The following is a 24,121-nucleotide window of genomic DNA, read 5'->3' as shown; positions in this document are numbered from 1 at the left end:
GAAAAATGACGCTACTGGATACATCTTAATTTATTTTTATTTCTTTACAAATTAAAGATGCATTGAAAAATAAACCAATGAAGAGAAATGAGAGGTCCAGAGCAGGGGCATCCCAGGCTGGGAGCAGGCAAGCCTGGCCACCATCAAGCCTAGCCCTTGTCCTGCCCCAGCCAGCTCGGGTTGGAAGATAACTGTCAGCCACTCTGTCAGTTCCAAAGCCTGAGTGGTGTCCTAGCAGGAGAGACTAGCCACTTCTGCCTCTCTCCCCAACAGCTTGGAGAGCAGTGTTTCCAGCGGAAGCTCAGAGTGGTATATAGGCTGGCTCTGTGAGGTATTGCAAGTTGATGACCAGGCTCCCTACAGAACCATCCAGTGTTGGGGCCGCTCTGGCTGGAAAGGAGGCTAATACCTCTCCTAGGTCTCAATGTTCTTTGCAACTATTCCCAGGCTCCTTCATTTCTGATAATGTGTCTCTGTCCACCAAGGGATCATCAGTCATTGCAGGAGAAAGAGCAGTGGAAGCAGAGCAAGAAAGCTAATCAACCACCCTCAGTCACTTTGAGTTGGCTGTTGACTTCCAGGCCCAAGAAGACTGACCACTTTTCTACCATCTACGGCCTACAGCCCAGCTCTTGTGCACCTGTATGTATGTTTTCCCTAATATAGGAAGTCATTGATGACAATGAGCTGAATTAGCAGCCCCTCCCCCCGTAGTAACCCCCTGGGATCTCTGTGCCTTCCCACCTGCCCTTCTCTTCTTGGAGGCTGGTCCAAAGGGACACATAATATTGCCAGGGTCTGGGTGGCTTCAAGTCCCCCAACACCAAATCATATACAGTGAACTGAGAAACTACATTCATTACGACAGGATTAGCAGGAAAAGGAGGATAAAGTGAGGGGATAGGGGCACCTTCCAACAGCAGGACACGACAGAGTGGTAGGATACTTGAGCCCAGAAAGAAGGTGTCTCCTTATACTTCCCCCTCCCCCCAAAGAGACTGAGGTCAGCTTACATGACATATAAGATATGGAACTGTCCCAGTTTCTCTGCTGTCCTGGGTACTTTCTGGAAGCTGGCCTGGACCCTGTGCTGTTACCCATGTGCTCTAGCTCAGAAGCTGTCGAATCTCCTTGTGCATGTGACAGAGAAAGTCCACATAGGATGCTCCCCCGCTCAGGCTCTTGTCTTCCACCAGGAAGTGTTTGAACAGCATCTCCAGCTTGTCCTCTTGTTTCACCACAATAAGCTATAGTCAGAATACAGGGTCATGAGGCAAGGCTGAAGAGAATTAACCACACGCCCTGAAATCCCATTATCTAGTCGCTCACTCTCCCACCCCGCCTTCAGAGTGAGGACTTGACAAGGTAGGAAATGCAGGTTTGGATCACTGTTACCTTCATGTACCGCGATCTCTGTGCCCTCAAACTATCAATGAGGCCTCGCACCTTCTTAGACAGCAGATTATCCAGAACTGGCAGAACACTCTGAAACACAAAATTCATTTATCCTTATTGTAAGGTACGCTGAATCCAGAAGACAAGATGGGGCAGCACAGATTTACGCATTATCTGAAATATGGAAGCCTGTGAAGAATGACAGCACCCTCCCTCTCGGTGTCCCCTGCTGCTAAGAGAATGAGCGCACTAACTTTACTGGCTTCTGCTCTCATCACGAAGCCTACTTCCACACCCACATTCTCCTTGACGCCCTGCCCTCACCAGGCCACTGGTGATCTGACTGAAGGATGAGACGCCGAAGAGGCTCTGGACAACACCCTGCTGGACACTCGCTCCCACCCAGAGGAAGAGGTTGAGCCCGTTCTCCAGCAAATATATATCCCCATTGCTCAGACGCTCTTCAGATGCTCGGACTGCTGGTGGTTCAGTGGTATTCTCAATGGGAGACTTTGTCTGGACAAAAGGAAGAGGGCAAAAGGTTACCAATGACTGTAAGACTTTTTTGCCCACCTGCACCCCCATACACACAAAATTTCTGAAAACTAAGCACCTGAGTAACTCTCAGTATGAAAATATTACATCAGATAATATAGATAAAAATGTATTAGTGTCAGATACAGACAATATTAATCCTTCCCTTCCTCCTCCTATGATGCCCCTTTCTCAGTACAGTGTCTCACACGCCAGCATTCAGTCGCACCAACGGTAGGAGCCGAGGATAGAAGAAGACATTGGTCTCAGCCACGTCCATGGAGGTAACCAGCTGCCGGACGTAGGCACGGTCATCAGTAGTGACTTCAGCTCCAGGCTGCAGGACCTCACTCTTCAATACACAGTTCAGATAAACAGGGAGGAGCTTCATGCACTCAGGAAGGATCAACTAAGGGAGTTATCAAAACAAAGTCAGTGATCATGATCATGAGAAATCCCTCCCAATGCAAAGGTGTATCCCAACACCTTCTCCACCAACAAGCTTGCCCAACCTGTCCCGCAGAGGAGGGGCTGGCACAGTTCTTTCTGTAACAGGCCAAGATCTGGGCACACTGAGTGATGAGAGTGTCACGAACAGTCTTCACAGGGCTGCTTAGGACCCCCCGGTATGCTGGATGGGAAAGGAGACAGCATGGTCACTGGTCAGCCACTCCATCACAGGTGCCTTCCCACCATCACACCCACCCAGGAATGCTGGATTGCTGTCCATCCTCTTAGCCCCGATTCCCCTCTGCCTGGCCTCTGCCCTCACCAAACTTGGCCATGTAGTTGATGAGCGTGTCAGTCTCACAGTTTCGGTACAGATCAGCCAGCTGAGTGCAGCAGTTGAGAGCCAGGTTGTGGATGCGGAGCCGTCGCTGCCCTGCACAGCTGGTGTAGAGCAGGGCACACTGGGGGGAGAGTAAGAGGGGCAATTCACACCCCTCCCTCACCAAGACCCTTGCAACACCTCCTCTTTGCTATTTTATGAAGCTAGAAGAAAGATGGGAGCTATCCCTTCTCCAGCCTCTTCTAGTTCTCTCTGCGCACCCCTCACCCCCTTCCCTATGGCCTACTTAATCCAGTGAAGTGACCGCTGACACTTCTTCCCCAACCCCTGCCTCCGGTCCAGCACCTGCAGGAGGGCTCCATTCTCTTCGTTGAGCCGATCATCATGCTTGAACTCCACAGTCACCGTCTTGTCCCCATCCAACCCAGCCAGCTCCACATCTGTGGTGTTGCTCATGTAGAAAGCCCCAAAGAAATCTACAGCACGGATACCTGAGGCCACACGGATAGGGACACGGTTAGTAGTATGACAGGTGCCCAGACTGAGGGCCCCCGCTCAGCTGCTCATCTCCAACCAGAACTGACCAGTGCTTGTCCGGACCCGCATCACAGCATCAAAGCCAACGACCTTCTGGACATCCCGACGCAAGTCACTCAGGAACCGTTCCTGGTCGTTCTCCACCTGCATCCCCAGGCCCAGAGTCACCTCATCTACTACATACAATCCACCAACAATCCCTGTACCCTCTCCACTCTACAAGCCTGCAGAATACTAATGACAATAAGGTAAAGGTAATAATAACGATGTTATTATTTAAGCTTTTAAGCACTTATTACATGCCCAGTACTACATTAAGTGCTTTACATGTGCTCACTTAATCCTGATGACAAACCCTACTTAAAAACTACTGAAAAACCCCATTTTATAGATGAAGAAACAAAGGAGAAAGTAAGTAATTTATCCTAGGTCATATAGCGTCTAAGTGGTAGAGCCAGACTATCAACCCGGTGCTAATTTCAAGCCCCGTGCTCCTGTTCGCTACACTCTTTATATTGTGTGGTCTTCTCAATGATACTCCTATCAATGAGTCAGCAGCTAAGGAGCCACTCCACTTGTAGGCAGGCATCCCAGTCCTGCCTCCACCTGCCACCCAGAGTCCCATGCCGTACCTGAAAGCAAGCGTATTTATAGACAGAGCCACCAGTGAGCTGGGGTACAACAGAGAGGGTGGCCACGTCCACATACTGGTTAGGGAAGAGGAAGAGGTCTACGCAGCAGCCTTGGGCCACACACTCTTTGGCCAGGGTCTGATAGGCACCTGACTGAGGCTGGAACAGAGTCTAGGGAGGAACAGAAGAAGATGTTCAGAGACCTGAGTTCCACCCTGTTTGAGTACTATGTATGTAATATGGGCTATTATTCAAGGACACGTAAGACTTCAGAGCTACCTTACAGTTTGCAATAGTAGTAGAATATTCTCTTTAAAAAGTCTACCAAGGGCTTTGGGATGAGATGAGGTAGAGAGGTGTGGGAGCGGTGGAGAAGGCTGGCAGCCACAGATATGAAAGGACAGAGGGTCTAGTCCTAGTACCCCCTCGAGAAAAGTGAAGAGTATTGCACTGTAAAGAGACAGCACGTTCCTCTGTGATCGGAAGTCCTCCCCCCAGCTCCCAGTCCCACACCTTCTCCTTGTCTGTGTTGATCAACTTCCTGTCGTCTCTGTTCTTCAGTTTCCCTGGGGCCTCTGCAATGGGCAGGGAGGTGTGGAATAGAAAGAGCTTCCCTGCACACTCAGCAGCCTGGAAGAGGAGAGAGATCTACTGGTCCATTCTTTCCTTTATTCATCCATTATTCATTCATCCCGTCCCTCGTCATTTATTCAGTGCCAACTGTGTCAGACAAGTTGACTCACTGGACAGTCACCAATCACTAAAGCAACAGGGGTTGTATCCCAGAGGTAAGATGCTCAGAAGAAAGCGTCACACAGGCGGCTGCCCAGGACTCTCGCCTTACCTTCAGAGCCTCCATCCCAGCCTGAACCACCGGGGCAAATACTGTCTCCGTCTCCCTTGTGTCTGCAAACATTTCTGGAATCTGATCCAATAAGCTGAAGAGATAGGTGATGGGAGGCAATCAAAACTGCTATCCAAATTTCAGATCCCTCAATTCCCCCAAAAAGTCATCTGGCCCTCAGACTCCGAGAACTCCTGAGGCATAGCCTGTGTCCATCACTGGCTTTCTGTGGTTGTACCCTGCCCTCCACCTCACTTTACCCCCACAATCTGACTCTTACCTGGTGATGACTGCCCGAGACTCGCTGACATTGACCAGGAAGCCATCCAGCAGTGGCACAAACATGTCACCCACATCAGATACAACCATCATCTGTGGCTGGGCCAATGAGCTCTTCACATTGTAGAAGTGGAGCACCTTATTATAGGTGACAAAGCCAACGCGGATTGCTGACTCTTCTGCCCCACCCTCCCTGCAGAAAGGGACGTTGTTACCCAGACTTGCCACCTTCTCCACCAGCCAACTTCATGACATCCGGATTCACGTGCTGAGTTATCCCAACCACCCACCCTTGCGCCCCCTCCCCAGCCATCATCATCCATAGGAGTACCTTGGCTCCTCACTCTCACCTAGGCAAAAAGTCTAACAGTGACTTGAGCTCCTCACAGAGGAGCCTGACAAGACCACTCCTGACGGCATTGTAGGAGACATCAATCATAAAGATGAAGGCAGGAGGGATGGGGAACTTATTGTTCTGCAAAAGAAGGAAATGTTGGAGGGGAGAGGGGTATCGGTGAGCAGGTCAGCTGACTAGAGATAAGTCATCATCCAAGGGCACAGTGACAGGGTGAGGGAAATGACCACAGCAAGTCTCAGCTGCCTCATTGTCCTTCACCCACGGCTCCTCCCCACACTACCCTCCCTCACCTTGCAGTAATCTACAGTGGCCAAGAATTCATAAGAGCCCAGGGACAGCTCAGGACGGTCATAAGCATCCACACGCTTGCCGGTATGATCCAGGTGTTGAAAATACTGGGGAGGAACTGTGGGGAGTAGGGCAGAGTGTTACTCATGGGTCCGCTTTCGGTCCTCATCTGGTCCTGGCTGAGCTCACTGTAATGCCCCACAGCCCCAGAGGCACTTCACGTCCCCATCGCCTAAACAACAGAGCCTCATCTATCTAACTAGAGAGAGAATAATGAAGATGCAGTCCAGATCCCCCAGCCCCAGGCTCTGTGAACGTACCATCGTTGATACAGCTGCAGAAGCAGCACTGGAAGCGTCTCCCTCCCTCAACGAACTGCATAAAGGGGCACATGTATGCTTTGCAACGATTGCAGCGCAAAGGGCCAGATTCCCCATGGTCGACAACATACGGTGAAGCCTAAGGAGCAAAGGGGAGGGGCTCAGACACAGAAGGAAGCTAGAGTGATATGTGGGAACAGATGAGGAGGAACAACCTGGAGGGAGAAGGACATGGCTCAGACAGTCTGCCTGCGGAGGGAGCAGAGAGAAGGGGTATGAGGACAAATGTCCCTAAAGGTCTAAGGACTAGAGTCCCTCTCCTTACTCCTCATCTCTAGAATTTCACTTCTTCAAAGAGAAGAGCAACAGTGGACCTGGCCCAAACAATCCAGGGGCTGACATGGGTGCATGAGGAAAAAGTCAAAGATTACCCAGGATTCTCATTTCTGGCCCAATCTTCAATCCCCTTCGTTCCTGCCCTAGGATCTTGACCCCTGCTTCCTTTCCCACCCAAGTATCTGTGACACTTGTCCTCCCCAATCCCTGGATTTCTGTGATACCTACTGACACCCCAGGCAGATGGTACCCTACAGATAAGAGACCAGCAGGCAAGTGTCCAGCCATCCTCACTGAGACCCAGGAAAGAGAAAGAGAAAAAGACAGAACAAGACAAAGAAGCAGGATGTAAGGTGAGCCCTGAATGTCCAGTTACAGAGAAATCCCCCCCAAGTTCATTAAGGCATGAACACAAAGGTATCTACACCATGGCACGGTGTAGCAGCTGCAAACACTGTCTCTTTTCATCCTGATTCCAGGTACTGGGTGACAGATTATAGCCCAAACCAGGTAAAAGAAGGACCCCTGGATTCTGTTTCTTAATATGCTGTCCTAATATTTCTAACCTACCTGGGATGACAGGACAGAGGATAAGAAAAACCAGAGTGACATGCCTCTCATCACCGGGTGATGACCATGCTACGGCAGGCTCCTGCCTCCAGCTGTCTTCTCCCCTACAAGTTGGCCTTGACTCTTTTAAAAGCGTGTTTCACGTGTGAACTCTGCTCCATCCAGCAATTTCTTGGGCTTTTGCTTTCCTCCCTATCACCTTCTTCAGGCATGGGCCCTGGGATAGAAAGCTATTGACGATACGCTCCCCTCCCGACCAACTAAGCCTTCATCTACTGTGACTGCCAGAATCACATCTAGGAAGAAGTCTTATCCTCGCTCCCCCTCACTTCCTCCCTCTTATTATACTCCAGTCTGTCCCTGACTCACCTCCTCTGGGGGCAGCCTTGCCAGTGGCTTGATGACAGCTGCCAGGGGCACCTGAGCCTGCTTAGCCATGTCAGAGGTGCAAGGGATGTTATACGATGTGCATCGAATGTACCGGGGACTTGCATTTCCTGAAGGAGAAGATGGAAAAGCTGAGTCAGATCACAGAGTCACTCCAGACACCAGCTCGCCGTTGTTGACCCACCCCATCACCCCAAAAGATGCTAGAGGTGATGGTGGCTCTTTCCCCCTAGAGACCAATGAGGGACTGGTCTCTGACCAAAGACTGACAAAAGCCCCATCCAGAAGCTGATAATGCTGGAGAAAAAGTCCCGCAGGGAGGAGTTATTGCCCTTCTCACCTTGGTCTTTCACCAGGAAGTTGGTGGTGACTAAGGGTGGCACCTGGCCCCGTACTCCAGTAACAAATGGCTCTGAACCCCGGTTGTTCCTGTCATCTTCAATAACCTGAATCTGTAGGGAAGAAGTGAAATGAATGAAGTGACAGATGAAAAGGGAGAAGGGAGTACCACGTCCCCGAGGCAGGAGAAAGAAAGGCTGGAGCCGCAGCACAGAAACTAAGAATTTGCCAAGGAACACACCTCATGCACCAGGCCTGCTCTCCTTTTGGAGATCATATAAAATGCTGTAATGCCAATCTTCCACTCTATAGTCAGCAGCAACCTGCTGCATGGGCAACACTGAGAAAGGGCTTCTTTATGAATCGCCCTGACCCCAATAAACAGTGATCACCCTGTTCCAATACCTACTCCAGGAAAGCTCCAGCTCTAATCACAAGCCTTCAGACATGGTCAGATTCCACTTCCCTCCCCCATCGAGGCTTCCCCTCCCCTTCTCTCCCCAAGAGCAGGAAAACAGACAACAGTAACCATGTAAAAATGAAATCTACCTGGAATGACTCTACAGTCAATGAGAGTAGAGGGACAGGGTGAGGAGAGGATTACACAGCCAGAAATGATCAGGTAAGGTGAGGAAGCAGATGCTGCCTTATTTTCAGGTAAGCATCGGTGTGTAAATATGGGAGAAGAGGATCGTATAGCCCAATCCTCAGTCCCCCACATTTGGACAGACCCAGCGAAGGAAAAAAAAGAGATATTGCAAAGCCGGTGATCAGATCTTCGTGCAGACTGATAACCTTTGTCAGTTACTTCAAGATGGGTTTGGTAAAACCAGAAAAAGTAAAGGGAGAATAAGACTCTGTGTCCCATAGAATAAAGAGCTGAAGCTTAGAAATATATCAGAGTCAAACAGACTTTCCAGATGAGAAAGTGACCCACACTTTCCCAAACCAGCAGTCCCTTTCCCTGTAAGAAATGCTAGTTTCCCAGACTTGTACATTAGTAGCCACCTACCCATGTTTCTCCGCAACAAGCTGTAGACAAACCAAATCCAAAAGGGAAGGATCTACTGTTTTGTCCTGTTCCATCACATGTCACAGGCAGGCTCCTGGAGGAGCCAGCAGGGTTAAAACCAAAGCTTAACAAGCTAGTTGATCCCGCCCTTCGAGCCTGACCTTCTACCATCCCATACTTAAAGGCACTGCTAACAGCTTGCTACTTCATTATATGGTGACTTGAGGCATGCATATCCTTCTAGCTTGTAAAAGCAAGGGTCTAGAAGGACTGAGGGAAGAGGATGGAGAGGGATGGACATGGTGGATGAGGTGAAGACAAGGTCATAGGCATGCACGGGTGATTTAACACAGGGATCACACACACACACCCACCCCCTGCACTTACTGGACTAGGAATGGCATCAGGGTCTATTCTGTGCCTGGTTTTCTGCTGAGGAGGCAGCTCATTGAGTTGCTTTTAGTGTTTTAATAATAAAGGCAGCAGGGGAATACAGGGAGACAAAAGAACAAGAAGCAGATGTTACTTCTCTCAGCCCTGATGAGTTAGACATGAACAGCTGGAGCCCAGCTCCTACTGCTGAAATCAGGCCCCCTCTCGATCAGAAACTCCAAATTTTTCTGGGCCAAAAAAGAGCCTTTAATGGCTTAGACTATGATGTAGAAAGATAAGGAAGGGGGCAAACAGGAGGCAAGAGGGGTTATATGGAGGGGCTGAATAGGAGAAATTTTAAGAAGGAAGAAGAGGGATGTTCCCTCCAAAAGGCCAAGCCTCCCATGTAAGAACTACTCTTACACTGAAAGAAGCCTCCCCTCACATCCAACCAGACTCTCCTTCTCACTAGAGGAGGAAAAAGGAAAGAGGCACTGCTTCATCCTCTAGGGTCCCCCTTAGCCAGCTGGGTCCCTCACCATGATGGTTCCCCAAAGGAAGAGGGAAGAGAACAGGATGGAATATGACAATGGCTAAGCATGGTGAGGCAACTGACATAGCAAATGTTGCAGACAGAACTATAAAGTGGCCTCCACTTGGGAATACAGTGTCAGCCTCTACTCTTGAGTGTGATGAGGAAGGTCTGAGCATTCTGATGGCTCTAAGGGTAAGATTCACCCTCTTCCTGGGAGAAGGAACTTCCCCACATTGCCCTTAAAATTGTAGATCACTTTTCTCCATCCACACAGCAGAAGACTAGCAAACAAAAGTATCGAAGGCTTTCTCCTAAAACACTATCCAGGTAGAGGCAGAAAGAGTCCAGAGAGGCTTTCCTTTTCTCACCAGTAACACCAGAGATTCCCCACCAGCTCTAACCATTAAGAAGACTGCTATCCTATCCTACTAGATCTTAGAGGACAACACCTGGACACGGCCAGTACTCCACAGAAGAGCAGAGGCTACCAGGCTCTGTCCGGTGGTGACAGAACACTGCACTCAACCCAGAGCTCTGTGACACTGCTGATCACTCCTGGCCTCCCTTCCTTTCCTGCCCAGCTATGAAGTAAGAATACCCCTAAAATACTTCTGGGACGTCAAGTTCTATTTAGAGAGTCAAAAATTACATGTAGGCTCTACACCTGCAACATGACAAACAAAAGGGAAAAATAATCAGGAAAGGCTAGGCAAACATCTCATCTAGGTTGACTCACTTATCTGGTAGCCACAAGCTCCTTCCCCAGGACCATATAAGTATCTACTTACAGGGCTCGGGATGGCATCAGGGTCCAGGCGCTTAGGAGGCAATGGCTGAGGAGGCCCAGGCTGACTGCCAAAAGTGGCTGCTCCTGGGTAGGGACTTCCATAATTGGACTGAGGGCCCCGGGCTGGTCCAAAGGAACCTGGGAGACAAGGGCAAGGTTGATGAACAAAATATTCCTTCCCTATCTCTTCTTAAGGCCTCACGGAAATGACTAAAGTATTATAAACATAGAATTGAGAGGTACAGTAATAACCTTTCAGAGAAAGCCTATGTTATCTGAACTATGAGAAAAAAAAAATCTTATAAATCCCACATCTGAGTACCACATCTTAATACCCTGAAGCTGTCTATCTAGTTCACCACTTAGCAAGTAATACTAGAAGCAAATAACAACAACAACGAAAACACCTGAATAGCTGAAGCTTTTGGCTCCTAGGTAGTCCTTGGGAAAAACTCACCATTTTGCTGCAGCTGATAGCCTGGCTGCTGGGAGGAGTGCATAGGTGGTGGTGGTCCTGGGGGCCCAGTCATTTGGGTACCAGGGGGCAGAGCTTGAGGAGGAGGTGAGGACACATGGTTGGGCTGGCTCACTGGGGGCCCCCCAAAACTCTGTCCAGGCAAGAGTGGACCAGTCATCGAAGGCATCCGAGGACCCCCTGAGGCAGGGGGTGTGAAGCTGGAGGCCTGTGGTGGGACAGATCGCTGGGGAGGCTGGGCCCCTGGATGACCCTGGCCAAGGGGAGGAGCTTGGCCCTGAGGATAGGAGCCATACAGACCAGAATTAGGGAAACTTCCTGAGGCTGAGGCCAGTGATGTTGGTGAGCCTGAGAAGTAGAAGAAGCAGAGTCAGAACCCCAGTCATTCTGCCTCCTTGTTCACTAAACCACCTTCCTTTCCACCCGAGGGGCAGGAATGACTTGTCCCATCTGCTGGGGCTCAGAGGAATAAATAAAAGAAATAAAAGGGATCCAGGTATACCCCAGAGACAGATGTCTCTAAAAAGGAAACAGTATTCCTGTGGTCATAGGTACTCACCATAGCCCAGCCCTGAAGCGGGAGGAGCTGGGGCCACAGCACCACTGATCTGCATTCCGGCCAGCTGAGCAGTCACCTGTGCACTTGTCGGGGGAGGCCCATAGGGCTGAAGCACAGCTGGCTGACTGACCACAGGGGCCAATGGGGCAGACGCAAATGGCTGAGACCCAGGGAGCCTGTGGGGAGATGGAAGGCAGAAGCTTCTAATGGGCCAGGAATCCCTTCAAAGTTGACAGGAGCCCCACATCATATGGGAAACAATACTGTTTTACAGCATCTTACTCTCATCTGGGCTCTTATATGGCTTCATATTTTTATATATTTGTGAATAAATCACATTCCTCATAATCTACACTGTGATTATTCAGGGCAAACCTTGTTTTCCATTAGGTTCACTCCCAAAACACACGCCAAGCACCCTCAGATCAAACAGTATTTACTCTGGTAGTTAGATTATCACCTCGTCTGCCTTAATCCTTTGTTAACAAGCCACTTCGGTTCTGTATTCAAAAGCACTGAAGAAGTCGAAATGAAAGGTGCACAGAAGCATTAACACAACAGAAGCTTAATAAATGTGGGCTTGAACAAATATAGTTTGATTGTTTAACTTTTTTTTTTAAAGGCTTAAAATGTATTTTAATAAGTTCATGTTGCATTATTTCATTTCTCAGAAGAACTTCAAAGGTATTAGGGACAAATCAAACATGGTGCACCAATAAAAAATGCACAGCTTAACTACCTAAGACAGGCAAAGCTGAGAGCTACCGTCTGACACTCAGCATACAGCAGCCCTGTTCTCAAGATTGTATTAGGCCTATCAAGAAAGCTGTGAATGGCAACATCACAGACACACAAGGGCCATTTCTGGGTTGTCCTTACCCAAGAGAAAGATGGAGGCAAGTTTAACACAAGATTTTTTAAAGATACACTAAATGAAAATCTCTAAGAGAAAATGTCTTCCTTGGGACATGAAAGGGTGATATATGGGACATAACAGAACCGTATGTATGTTGTCTGTGATCTCTGTGGACATGTGCCTGAATTCCCACCTGGGAGTGATTGGAACAGTGGGGCCAAGGTCACTGGGGGATGTTTGGTTTTTGTGGTATATGTGGCAGGATCTCTGGGGTGAGACAGTGCACTAAGTCGTGTCCGACTCTTGCGACCCCATGGACTGTAGGCTGCCAGGCTCCTCTGTCTATGGGATTCTCCAGGCAAGAATACTGGAGTGGGTTGCCATTTCCTTCTCCAGGGAGATTGTTTAACTTTTAAACCAAAGGATCACTTAATCCTGGGAAAGGTATTAGAAAACTCTTAAGATCAGAAGAGCTGGTGAGCTAAGTTTGGCATTCTGTACTATGGAGAAAGATGATACTATCTGACCAGAGTTAAGGGCTAGACACAGAGGATATAAGCCAGGCAGCCTGCTAGCTGAGTCTATCCAGCAAAGTCTCGTCACTTGAATAGCTGCGCTGGACACTCCCATGGTACCAGCTGCCACATTAAAATACAAATACAGCATCAATGCAGTATCACTGCATACCAACTAGCCACTGCATCAGTGGTTTACAATAATATTACTGCAGAAATCTACAGCATAGATTATTGTACATAACAAGCTCCTTCTGGAATTTCAAGAATGAATCAAATTCTTCACCATAGTTGCCTGTTACAATGAAATCCTGATTTATCCTTCCTGTTTGTCTTTACTAAATAACTGGAACTTTATTATGTTTGGTCAGCTTCTACTGGTCCTGCAGTTTCACACTTTTCATTTGTTCATTCAACTAGTATTTTCAGGGCATTATGCTAGTGAAACTTACCTCCCTAAGCTCTTTGCTGGGTTTTGCAGTTTTTGCCTTCCATAGTAACAAACATACTGTTAGCCCATGGCAGATGCTTATAAATCCTTGTCAGAACAATTGTATTCCATGGTACTACTCTATTAACATGGATAATACTCTCAACTGCCTACTGGTATTCTATCATATAAACCAACACCTCATCTGCACATAGCTTTATAGTTTACAAAGGATCTCTAAATGCTTTAATTCTTACAGCAAATTAATGAAGGGAAGCGAGCAGATGGAAAACTAAAACACTAAGGGTAAAAGTAGCAGGCTAAACTGGAACTAGAACCCAGGTCCAGGCCCAATTCTTAGTCCAATGTACTTTAAAATTGTGAAATGTAACATAAATAGAAAAAAATACATAAAATATACGTGTACTGCTGAATAACACAAACACCCATGTAACCAAAGGGCAAGTCAAGAAATGGAATACACCAAAGGCCCTGTGTGCCTCTCCTCACAACCCTTTCCTTTCTCCCAAAAGTGAAAGTGAAAGTCACTCAGTAATGTCCCCGACTCTTTGCGACCCCATAGGCTGTACAGTCCACGGAATTCTCCCGGCCAGAGTACTGGAGTGGGTAGCCATTCCCTTCTCCAGGGGGTCTTCCCAACGCAGGGATCCAACCCAGGTCTCCCGCATTGCAGGTGGATTCTTTACCAGCTGAGCTACTAGGGAAGCCCCCTTTCTCCCAAAGATAACTACTTTCCCAACTTTCTAAAAATTGTTCCCTTGTCTTTAAAACAATTCAGTTATGTCAGGTTTTCAAACTTTTGTAAACAGTATCACATCATACATACTTTGAGTTTTGCTTCTTTTGTTCAACCATATGTTTATGAATTCATCTATGCTTCTGCATTTAGCATTCTCTTTCATCACTAAATGTTATTCCATTAAATAAGTGTTATTCCATTAAATAAATATGCCACGATTTACCTAAGCATTTTACTACAGATGGATATTGAAGGTTTTCTAAGTTTTGGATATTATCAATAATAATGTTACTATGTTCAATCATATATTTAACTTATACATACCTGAGCTTTTTCTAAGGCATACAGCTATGAGTTTAATTACTGGTTTATAGGATATGATATCTTTAATTTTAACAGATAATTCCAAGTTATTTTCCCATAGTAGCTGTACTCATTTGCATCTGACCACCAGTGGATGAGGAGAGTTCCTGATAATCCATATGCTCAGCAATATTCAGTACTATTAGCTTTTTAATTTTGCCAATCTGATCAATACATAGGATAATTCTGTTGTGGTTTTTAACGTTTACTTTTTTCTTCATTTATGAGGTTGAACCGCTTTTTAATTTGTTCTTTGGCAATTAGTATCCCTTCTTTCATAAAATACTATTCCAGATTTTATTATTTTTTCAACTGAACTGACTTTTTCTTATTGACTAGTAGGAGTTCTTTACATATTCTGGACACTATTTTATGTTTTTATCTACTTTATGTGTAAATATCTTTTTTTATTCTGGAACTTTTCTTTCCAAAGTACTTCCCATTCAATGTCTTTCTCCTTGATCATTCCCATCAGCACAAAAAGATACAAATATCTCAAAAAATAACCAACTATTAGTGAAAACAACCCAAATGTCCATCAACAAATAAATGGATAAAGAACATGTAGTGGTATAATCATACAATGAAATACTGTAATAAAAAGAATGAAGTACTGATACATGCTACACATAAACGAACACTGGAAACATTATGTTAAGTGAAACAAATCAGTTACAAAATATATATGATTCTATTAAAATGAAATATCCGGAATAGGTAAGTCTATAGGGACAGAAAGTAGATTAGTGGTTGTTTACAGTTAGGGGAGTGACAGAGTTAAGGAAAAGCTGAATAGGGATAGCTCCTCAGATAAAGGATACTGTGTGTCTTTCTGAGGTGATGAAAATGTAGTAAATCGGACGACAGTGATGGTTGCACATATCTGTGAATATACTTAAAATCGTTAAACTTGTGCACTTTAAAGGGTGAACTGCATAGTATATGAATTACATCTCAATGAACTGAGATGTAATTGGATTGGATTTAAAAAATCCAAACAAATAAAATTGCCCTAAAACCGTGCATCCCCCTCAAGCTTTTATCTTTTAGCCAAACATTAGGGAAAAAATTGGTCTATGCTTTTTTTTCCTTTGGCTACACCATGCAGCTTGTGGAATCTTAGTTCCCACTTCAGGGATCAAACCCGAATCCCCTGCAGTGGAAATGAGGAGTCCTAACCGCTGGACCGCTAGGGAAGTCTCTCTCTCTACTTCTTTAATTACTATTCCTATCTCTTTTAAAAGATCTTTCTTTCTAGGTTCTTCTTCCTTTTTTTCCCCTAGTCTATTCCCTGGTACTTTTCTTGGCCAGGGCCCATACAGGGTAAACTATCAATCTCTGTAAACGCCTTTATTTGCCCTCTCTTAGGTAGGTACATAAAAATCCCATAGACCGAGAAAAAGCTACAGTCCATAGGGTCGCAAAGAGTCAGACACGACTGAGCGACTCCACTTTCACTTTCAGGTAGGTACATAATCCTATGTTGACAGTTACAGTCCCTTAATCAATGTACTAGCTTACTATCTGCTCTCCTCTCATAGTCTAATCTTTTTTTTTCCTTTTAGAAATCCCTGAATTGAGGGAGAGTGGTTGTTAGCATTTGATTTGCTTCTGGAGGGTACTCCAATGATACTGCTGCCCAGTATCAAAGTTTTTTTTTAAGTTTAAGTTGTAATTTCCACATCATTAAATTCACTCCTTTTAAGTGTACAATTCAATGATTTTTAGTAAATTTAAAGAGTTGTGCAACCATCACCAGATCCCAATTTTAGAATATTTTCGCCACCCCAATGACCCCTGGTGTTCACATGCAGTCCAAAAACACCCCGCCCCCCACTCCCCTGCAACTTATCCTCAGCCAGCCTGGGAGAATCAAGACTCCTTATTAACTCCCTCTGCCAGTATACAGATTTTTTTTTTTCTAGTTTACCTATTTACTGAAGTGTAGCCTAAGTTCAGATTTCATAAACAAGATTTCAGTTCTAAACCTCAGCTCAGAAATGCCCAAGTTACCTGCTTAAACTTAAGCCCCTAGGTTCTCAAGATAATTTCCACCCTTTGCACAGGCAGCCACAGTATCAACTTAACCACTCTGATTTTCAGTTCCCACTTGTTATCTGGCACTTGAGGATTTCACTTTCCTTGAAGCTTGATTATGCATTTGAAAAAAAAAAAATTGTTTCTATTTCCTCTCCCCTTTCTAGATGTTTGTAGCAAAAGGGTTTTAGGTTACATTAGTCCACTTCCCAGCTGAAATTCTTTCACCTGCTCCAACTAGACAGCTGCCTTCATATCTCCACTGAAACTACATTTGTCAATGATGTCAAACCTTGCCAAATCCAACAGTCAATTCTTAGTCTACATCTCACCTTCAGCAGCAAGTGACACACCTGATTACTCTCTTGACTTCCTAAAATACTTTCCTTGCCTAATTTCAGGATGCTATGACACCTGGCTAACCTACCTCACTACTGGTCTTTCTCATTGCGTTTTGATGGCCCCTACTCTGAATGCCTTTTATAAGTTGGTAAGCTCCAAGGCTCAGTCCTCTGGTCTTACATTTGATGCTAAAAATGTATATTCTGGACACCTAATAAAAATGTCAGAAAGCAACTCTTCCACTACTACACACCCTACCGCAGTTATACTTTATTCTTTGTTTACCAAAAAATAAATAGCACTCCAATAGAGATGACTACCCTCCTTTAAAGGACTTCCACACAGAGACAGGGGTTTATTGGGTCACACACCACCAAGTTTTCATCATTTATGTAGTTTTCCTTTGAGGATCTTTCCTTTCATGACAGGTCACACCCAAACTTAACCAATAAGCCCCACTAAGTGCCTGTTCAAGAGGAAAAGGGGAAGTCAAAAGAGACAAATAATCCTAAGGTTCCTTCTTCCTGTTTCTTCCTTAGGGTAGGTTCTGAAGGACCATAACAATTATTTAAGATACATGTCTAGTCAAGGAAAAAACTCCAGTTCACAGAAGTGGAAAGAATATGCCAAAGAAACACAGGTACTTAAATGAGTCAATAACCCACAGAGGCACAGCAGCAGCACCTCTAATCTGGAAAAATGAAAACGAATTACAAAAAGATGAAGGGAAGAGGAAAAGGAATCTAAGAGAAAAACAAAGGGAAAAAAAAGAAAAGTAAAATAGGCCCTCATACATTCCTAATCCTTCCAGTCTCATCTGACCAATTTTAGGTTGACCCAAGTACATACCTCTGCATCTGAACACCGGAGCTTGGTCCATTCTGCACATCTCCTTGGCCAAACTGGCCATATGCAGTCTGGCCACAAGGGCCCTGTGCTGTTGAGGCTGGAGGTGCCCCTGAAGAAGCTGGGGCTCTTGAAACACCTGAGGGTGATGAAGAGAAGCTAAGAAATTAGGAAATGTCTCCACCACCTTGAGCAAGGAATGCAAAGCAAAGATCAATAAGCTCAAACCTTCACTGCAATATCACAAGTGTAATATCACAGCTTGGCAATGAAAAGGACACCATCAGGATGCAACTCCAGTTACAAGAGATTCTGAACCTGGATGCCCAGCCAGAGAGTTTTCACTCTCTTAAACAGGTATAACAGGTATACTACTAGTGAAGCTGTAGCCAGAGCCACAAAAATGTAGGGCCTTCTGTGATCACTATACACTCTCACTCAATCCAGGACAGTCTAATAAACCTACCCTAGACAAAACATCAACTCTTTTAAGGAAATGATCCCACCCTAGAAGTCAAAAACTTAGAACATATGTGAGGAATGTGGCTTAGAAGATGACCAAGTAACATGCTGAACTAGGCTGTAAAGAGATACCCATTGGGACTTCCCTGGTGGTCCAGTGGTTAAGAATCTACCTTGCAATGCAGGGGATGGAGGTTCAATCCCTGGTGGAGGAACTAAGATCCCATATGCCACAGAGCAACTAAGCCCCTGCATCACCACTAAGAGAAATCCATGTGCTGCAATGAAAGATCCCGCATGACGCAATGAAAAACCAATGTAGCCAAGTAAATAAATAATTTTTTAATTCTTTTAAAAAAAAAAAAAGAAAGAAAGGCGCCCCTTAGAGAGACTATTCTGCCAACCTCTTCTTCATATATTCTACAGATCCTAACCATCTTCTTCTCATCCACTTCTAAATGTTGACACTCCCAATAGTACATGGCTCAGGGAAGTGTTAGCATGGGTTGGAGACTTTGTTTCCGCCCAATTATTCAGTCAAGACAGGTTGTACATGTGTGCTAAGTCAATTCAGTTGTCTCTGACTCTGTGTGACCCTATGGACTGTAATCTGTCAGGCTCCTCTGTCCATGAGGATTCTCCAGGCACGAATACTGGAGTGGGTTGCCATGCCCTTCTCCAGGGGATCTTCCTGACCCAGGGATCGAACCCAGGTCTCTTATGTTTCCTGCATTGGCAGGCAGGTTCTTTACCACTAGCACACCTGGGAAGCCCCCAGGACAGGTCTCCTGGCCTCCAGTTACTGCTGTCGCTTATGTCTTCACAAAAGCTGCACTACGTGTGTTCTGCTCACCAGAGCTGCCATCAAAGCTACTTCTATGACTGCTAATCATCCTTTCCACATGAAATGCAGGAAGAAAGCAATTAGTTACTTGGCATATCACTTTGGAAATGCTGCTGACCCCTGTTCAAACTACTGTTTTTCTTTTGCTCTGCCTTCAGTAGAGATTCCAGTACTCTTGCTTGGAAAATCCCATGGACAGAGGAGCCTGGTAGGCTGCAGTCCATGGCGTCACTGAGGGTCGGACACGACTGAGTGACTTCACTTTCACTTTTCACTTTCATGCATTGGAGAACGAAATGGCAACCCACTCCAGTGTTCTTGCCTGTAGAATCCCAGGGACGGGGGAGCCTAGTGGGCTACCGTCCATAGGGTCACACAGAGTTGGACATGACTGAAGTGACTTAGCAGCAGCAGCAGCAGCAGTAGAGATTAGACACTACAGAACCTGCCTGCAGGAATATGATTAATCTGAATTCACTAGCCATTCACTAGCCTGCTCACTAGCCATCACAGAGCCAGATATGTTTTCCTCTCAGTTCAACAGAGCTTCTTCTTGGGGCAATGCCAGCTCCATCTTGATAAGCCACAACTTGGCAAATCAGACATGGACTCTGTCCTGCCAAAGTCCCAACCCAGAGTAAGGCTCTTCCAAAGCCCTGAGACCTAATCTCATCACTCCAAATTTTTTCTTTCCCCAAAGTCATAACAAAAGTGGTAATAACTTTGGGACTTCCCTGGTGGTCCAGTGGTTAAGACTCTGTCTGAGCTTCCACTGCAGGGAGCATGGGTTTGATTCCTGGTTGGGGTACCAAGATCTCACGTGCCACATGGCAAAATTTAAAAAGGTAAGAACTTCATTCATTTCTCAAATTTTACCAATGCCTCTTTAGTGCCTTCTTTTTCACGTATCTCTTTATGGAATTAACTCTCTTAAAACGCATAAAGCATCTGGCATACCCTAAGGCCCTAACCCTAACCCTGACCCTAACCCTAACCCTGGCTTCTCTGGTAGCTCAGATGGTAAAGAGTCTGCCTGCAATGTGGGAGGCCTGGATTCGATCCCTGGGTCGGGAACATCCCCTGGAGAAGGAAATGGCAACCTATTCCAGTATTCTTGCTTGGAAAATCCCATGGACAGAGGACCCTGACAGGCTTGGCAGGCTATAGTCCATGGGGTCGCAAAGAGCACTAACACTTTCCCTTTCGCCTAACCAAAGATCTATTGTCAACCATCTTCTTTTGCCCCCTATGAATAACCCACAGGTTATGAGCTCCTCTTCATGAAAAATGTAATATAAAAGCCAAACACTGACCCTAAGGACAAACAGTCTCCTTTAATTTCCCTGATATTAGACAACATCTAAGAAGCCAAAGAAACTTGAAAAGGAATGTTATCACCAAAAAGATATGAGAAGCACCAAAACCCAGGCATACAAACATCATACATTTTGTCCATGAACCAATTCCCTATGCCCCACAATCACGTATAGATAGAACCACGAGTCCGATGAGAGAAATTATCACCGGCTCTGGAGGAGCTATGACCACAGTCCTTCCATCCAGCTGTGAACAATTCAACCAGGTGAGGCTGCACAGGATGACACCCATATGAAGTGAACTGCCATTGAACCTGGAAGATGAGGCGCCCTACTAGATGTTTTAAAGACACAGTCACCTTGTATAAAAACAGGAAAGGGCAGATGGCCCACAGGACTCTCAGTGACCAAGAGCCAGATTCATGCTCCTCAATCCCAGTCACCACAACCATTTAGGCAGCTTAAGTAGGGCAATACCACCCAACCTGAAGATTACAAATTCCCTTCCTTAGCTCAAAGGAAGCTTGGAAACATACCTGGGGGAGGGGTTTGCTGATAGCCTGGTACTGGGCCATTGTAAGCTCCATAGGGAGTGGGGGCGGCTGTGGACCCTGGTTGCCCACCATAGCTGGATTGATGATACCCTGGGTAGACGGGCTGTGGCTGCCCAAATGGCGGCACAGGTGGAGCTGACTGGTTAACATTCATTATGAGAGCATCCCCGACTTGGTCTCACCTATTAGATGGGAGAGAAGATAGAAATTAGTCAAAATCAACTTTCTAAAGTGAAAGCACTATTCATGGTAGGAAGCAGAGCTAGAAAAGGACTGACCTTATCAGGCAGTGATTAGCCTAATCATTCTCATACTATTACAGGATCTTTGTAATTTTCTTCCCCAGACAGTAGACAGACTGCCTCCTCAAAGCAAGGATTTTGTTACTCTGAACCCTATGCTTTGTCACTGCCAAGAGGGTATAAATTTCAACTTCAGAGAGGCCCAGTGGAATGGAGCAGCAGCCTCCATTCCCTAGTGGTATGATTTCTAGTGTCTAGTCATACAAGGAGTCCTGCCACTGATGAACTATTGTGATATTACAGGTAAATGAAACAATGTTCCCACTTTCTGTTCATTCACTCTAGCATCCATTCATTCCACAAAACTGAATACCCTGCAGTGTGCTAGTCATTTTTAATCATTCAAACTGCATGTCTAAAACAGATCAACTAAATCCCCTCCCCCTCAAAAGACAAATTTTAGAGTGACCATTTAGAAAAACGACATTCTTAGGATAAACTGCAGTAAATCAGGTGCTTACTCCATCCTCAGTCTTCCCACCAAAAGAGTGTATGGACCTTAGTACTGAAGCATTAAAATCACTAAATGTAAAGGACAGCTGAAAACTCTAGCAAGATACCAGATTAGAACTGAGTGCAGGTTTGGCACAAAAACCTCACACAATAACCCAGAGAAACAGTTCAAAGATCAATAGCAAAGTTGGATTTCATGGGAAAAGATCATTCACCTTATCCTTCAAGCAGAAGGACTGTAATTATTCTAAATCTCAAGGCACTCCTCCAACTCTGTTTCTGCTCTCCTTATAGGCTTGTCATGAATCTAGGCCACATCCAAAATTATTACAATCTTGCCCAACAACAGAGGAATGAATTGGAGGGTCTTTCCAGGATCCTTCCAAGAACAGGACTATCTGATCACATCTACTCTACACAACCTGATCATTCCAACTATCCTACAGAAGAAGGAACCCAGGAAGCAAAAGAGCTCATAGCTGCTGCAGTGGAACAACGGGCCTCTCGCCTGTGCTAGGAAGGGCCATCTTAACTACAGAAAAGCTGAGCTGCACTTGCACTAGAACTTTTTAAATTCAAAGCCATCTCAGGAGCTATTCTTCCAAATCCTGAACCTTGCACAGGTCACAACATTAAGCTTGAAGGATGTCCCCCTCCCTTTTATTTTTCTGAAGTCGGTGTGGGGGTGGGGATGGGAGGAAATAGTTCCCTCAAACACACACAAGAGTTTGGAGTCAGGCTCAAGTTTCGACTTCACTCTGCGTGGACAGTCAAGGGTGGCAACCCAGGGGGCGGGGCAAGCTTCCCTAGAACTCCGAAAGTAGTCGAGCTGTGGAGGCTGGGAGTGCCGGGGATCAAGACCAAGAAACCAAACAAGCTTCTCGGGCCACGATAATAGGACTGTTGCTCTAAGTAGAAGATCGAGCGTCTTGCGCCCTTCAACAGGCTCCGGACAGGAAGCGGGAGCCGGAATCTGGGCCAGGAGAAAAGGAGGGTCCAGGACTGATTCTGGATTGTGAATGCATGAGGTGAGGGTCTCTCCCCGGGCTCCGCCCCCGATCCTCTCTCTTCCTTCGCAAACAGGACGCCGACCTGGCCAGTGATACCCCGGGATCTCCTCTGCTTTCCTACCCACCAACCTCCCGAAGCCACTCCTCACCCGGCTCCAGATCCAGGTTCGACTTCGTTCCTAACGTCAAGGCTCCCAGGCTCCACTTCCGGTTCCGAGGGGGCCGGCGCGTCGCCCCCGGAAGTTCCACCCCACGCTCCAAGGCCACGCCTTCTGCCACGTCTGCAGTAGGCACGCGCCGAGGAACCCGGATTCCGCGCACGCGCTAGTTTCTGTTCTATGATGGCCGTCTGCGGGGGCTTCTGAGGATTCTTATGTATTTCCTTTTTTTTCCCCCCACTCTGAGATGTCGTGGTAACTTTATGGTCCCACCCCAAACCGAAATGCGACTGAACTATCTTTAGTAACTCTCCTTCCAATGGCATATTAGACAAAGTCTTGTAGCGACTTCCTGCTGACCCCTGGCCCCTTTGATTTCCGTCTTGGAGGTTCTCTCACCCATGACCTTTGCCGGTCATAAGACTTGCGGCATGGATGATGTTTTTTGGTTTGGGAATTTTAAAAAATTATGATTATTCTGATACAGTATACTTTTTGTACATTTACTTCCTCTGGCCGGGCCATGTGCCTGGCGGGATGTTAGTTCCCTGACCAGGCATCCAACCCCGTGCCCTTGGCTGTGAAAATTCAAGAGTTCTAATCACTGAACCACCAGGGAATTGCTGCAGCACTTAGAATTTAAAGGGCAATAGTTTTGCTTTTAGGCAGCATGTGTTCCAGGTTCTGTCCCTGCAGTTCCCTAACTTGGGTAATTTAATCTCGGCCTCAGTTTCTTTCATTTGTAAAATGGAGAAAAGAGGAATGCCATTGTAATAACTTGTTCAGAGGATGGAATTAAGTCACACAGATTGCCTGGCACCATAGTAAGTGCTCAGTAAAGGGAAGCCTTTATTAACCTTTTTTTCATTATTAACCATTTTTATATAGCGCCTTGGTTTAGATGCAGAACTCTGCCAGAGGCTGATGGTTTGTAAGAATGCCCCCAGCCTATAGGAAGAGCTACAGTTCGTGAAATGATTACTACCCCATTTAATGAATAACAATAATTGTAGATAATATTTGTGGGAGTTTTAAAAATATACGTAACTACATTTAATCCTTTCAATCTTTTCATTTCATAATTATTTTTTAAGCATTGTTGTGTACCAAGCCATGTTCTTGGTTCTGGGAATACAGTAGTGAACAAACAAAAGCTTTTGGCCGATTTAAACTGTATCGTTTTGTAATTATATACACATGATAAAGCTATAAAGAAAAACAAAGTGAGAATTCTCTGGCGTGCTCTTTCACAAATTTCAGTCTGTTGGTTACCTCTGGGGAAGGAAAAAGTATAATTTGGAGGAACATAATGGAGCATCAGTAATATTAACAGTGTTCTATTTCTTAACATTCACATGGATATTTACATTATTGTTATTTTAAAATAGTACATATGTATTATGTACAATTCATTTCAGAACAAAAATTTTTAATAAAAGAAATGAGGGAAAAGAGCACTGGTGGAATGGAAGCCTTAAAAAGGGAAAAAAATGTTCAATTAAGAGTTTTATAACCAATGGGGTA

General features: G+C 45.7%; 1 protein-coding gene across 3 annotated transcripts; it reads right to left on the bottom strand.

The window, feature by feature from the left end:
• Positions 1-19: 19 nt before the first annotated feature.
• Positions 20-22,741, bottom strand: SEC24C (SEC24 homolog C, COPII coat complex component). 3 transcript variants are annotated; one of them, XM_019953948.2, is made up of 24 exons: positions 22,589-22,741; positions 20,657-20,856; positions 17,502-17,637; positions 11,350-11,525; positions 10,773-11,138; positions 10,317-10,453; positions 9,009-9,077; positions 7,611-7,722; positions 7,253-7,380; positions 5,978-6,116; positions 5,660-5,775; positions 5,362-5,486; positions 5,013-5,204; positions 4,733-4,826; positions 4,402-4,518; positions 3,889-4,059; positions 3,304-3,400; positions 3,065-3,210; positions 2,702-2,840; positions 2,442-2,560; positions 2,159-2,338; positions 1,720-1,911; positions 1,396-1,485; positions 20-1,247 (listed from the first exon to the last, which is right to left on the bottom strand). In XM_019953948.2, the coding sequence occupies exons 2-24, from the start codon at positions 20,826-20,828 to the stop codon at positions 1,107-1,109; spliced, it is 3,354 nt and encodes a 1,117-aa protein (XP_019809507.2). In that variant the 5' UTR covers positions 20,829-20,856; positions 22,589-22,741; the 3' UTR covers positions 20-1,106. The 3 variants fall into 3 exon arrangements, with proteins under 3 accessions (XP_019809507.2, XP_070637956.1, XP_019809508.2); XM_070781855.1 differs by lacking the exon at positions 22,589-22,741 and adding an exon at positions 20,953-20,972; XM_019953949.2 differs by lacking the exon at positions 9,009-9,077.
• Between the last annotated feature and the right edge of the window lie 1,380 nt (positions 22,742-24,121).

This window comes from Bos indicus, chromosome 28 (genome assembly GCF_029378745.1).
Source record: "Bos indicus isolate NIAB-ARS_2022 breed Sahiwal x Tharparkar chromosome 28, NIAB-ARS_B.indTharparkar_mat_pri_1.0, whole genome shotgun sequence".
Lineage (NCBI taxonomy): Eukaryota > Metazoa > Chordata > Mammalia > Artiodactyla > Bovidae > Bos > Bos indicus.
This window is presented reverse-complemented; position numbering and strand designations above follow the sequence as displayed.

Excerpts from the sequence above, each read along its gene's own strand:
- SEC24C (XM_019953948.2), bottom strand. The coding sequence starts at position 20,828 with ATGAATGTTAACCAGTCAGCTCCACCTGTGCCGCCATTTGGGCAGCCA. Across the intron at positions 10,454-10,772 it reads CTATCAGCTGCAGCAAAATG|GTTCCTTTGGACCAGCCCGG; the intron begins GTGAGTTTTTCC and ends CTTGTCTCCCAG. Across the intron at positions 2,339-2,441 it reads GCCCCTCCTCTGCGGGACAG|TTGATCCTTCCTGAGTGCAT; the intron begins GTTGGGCAAGCT and ends TAACTCCCTTAG.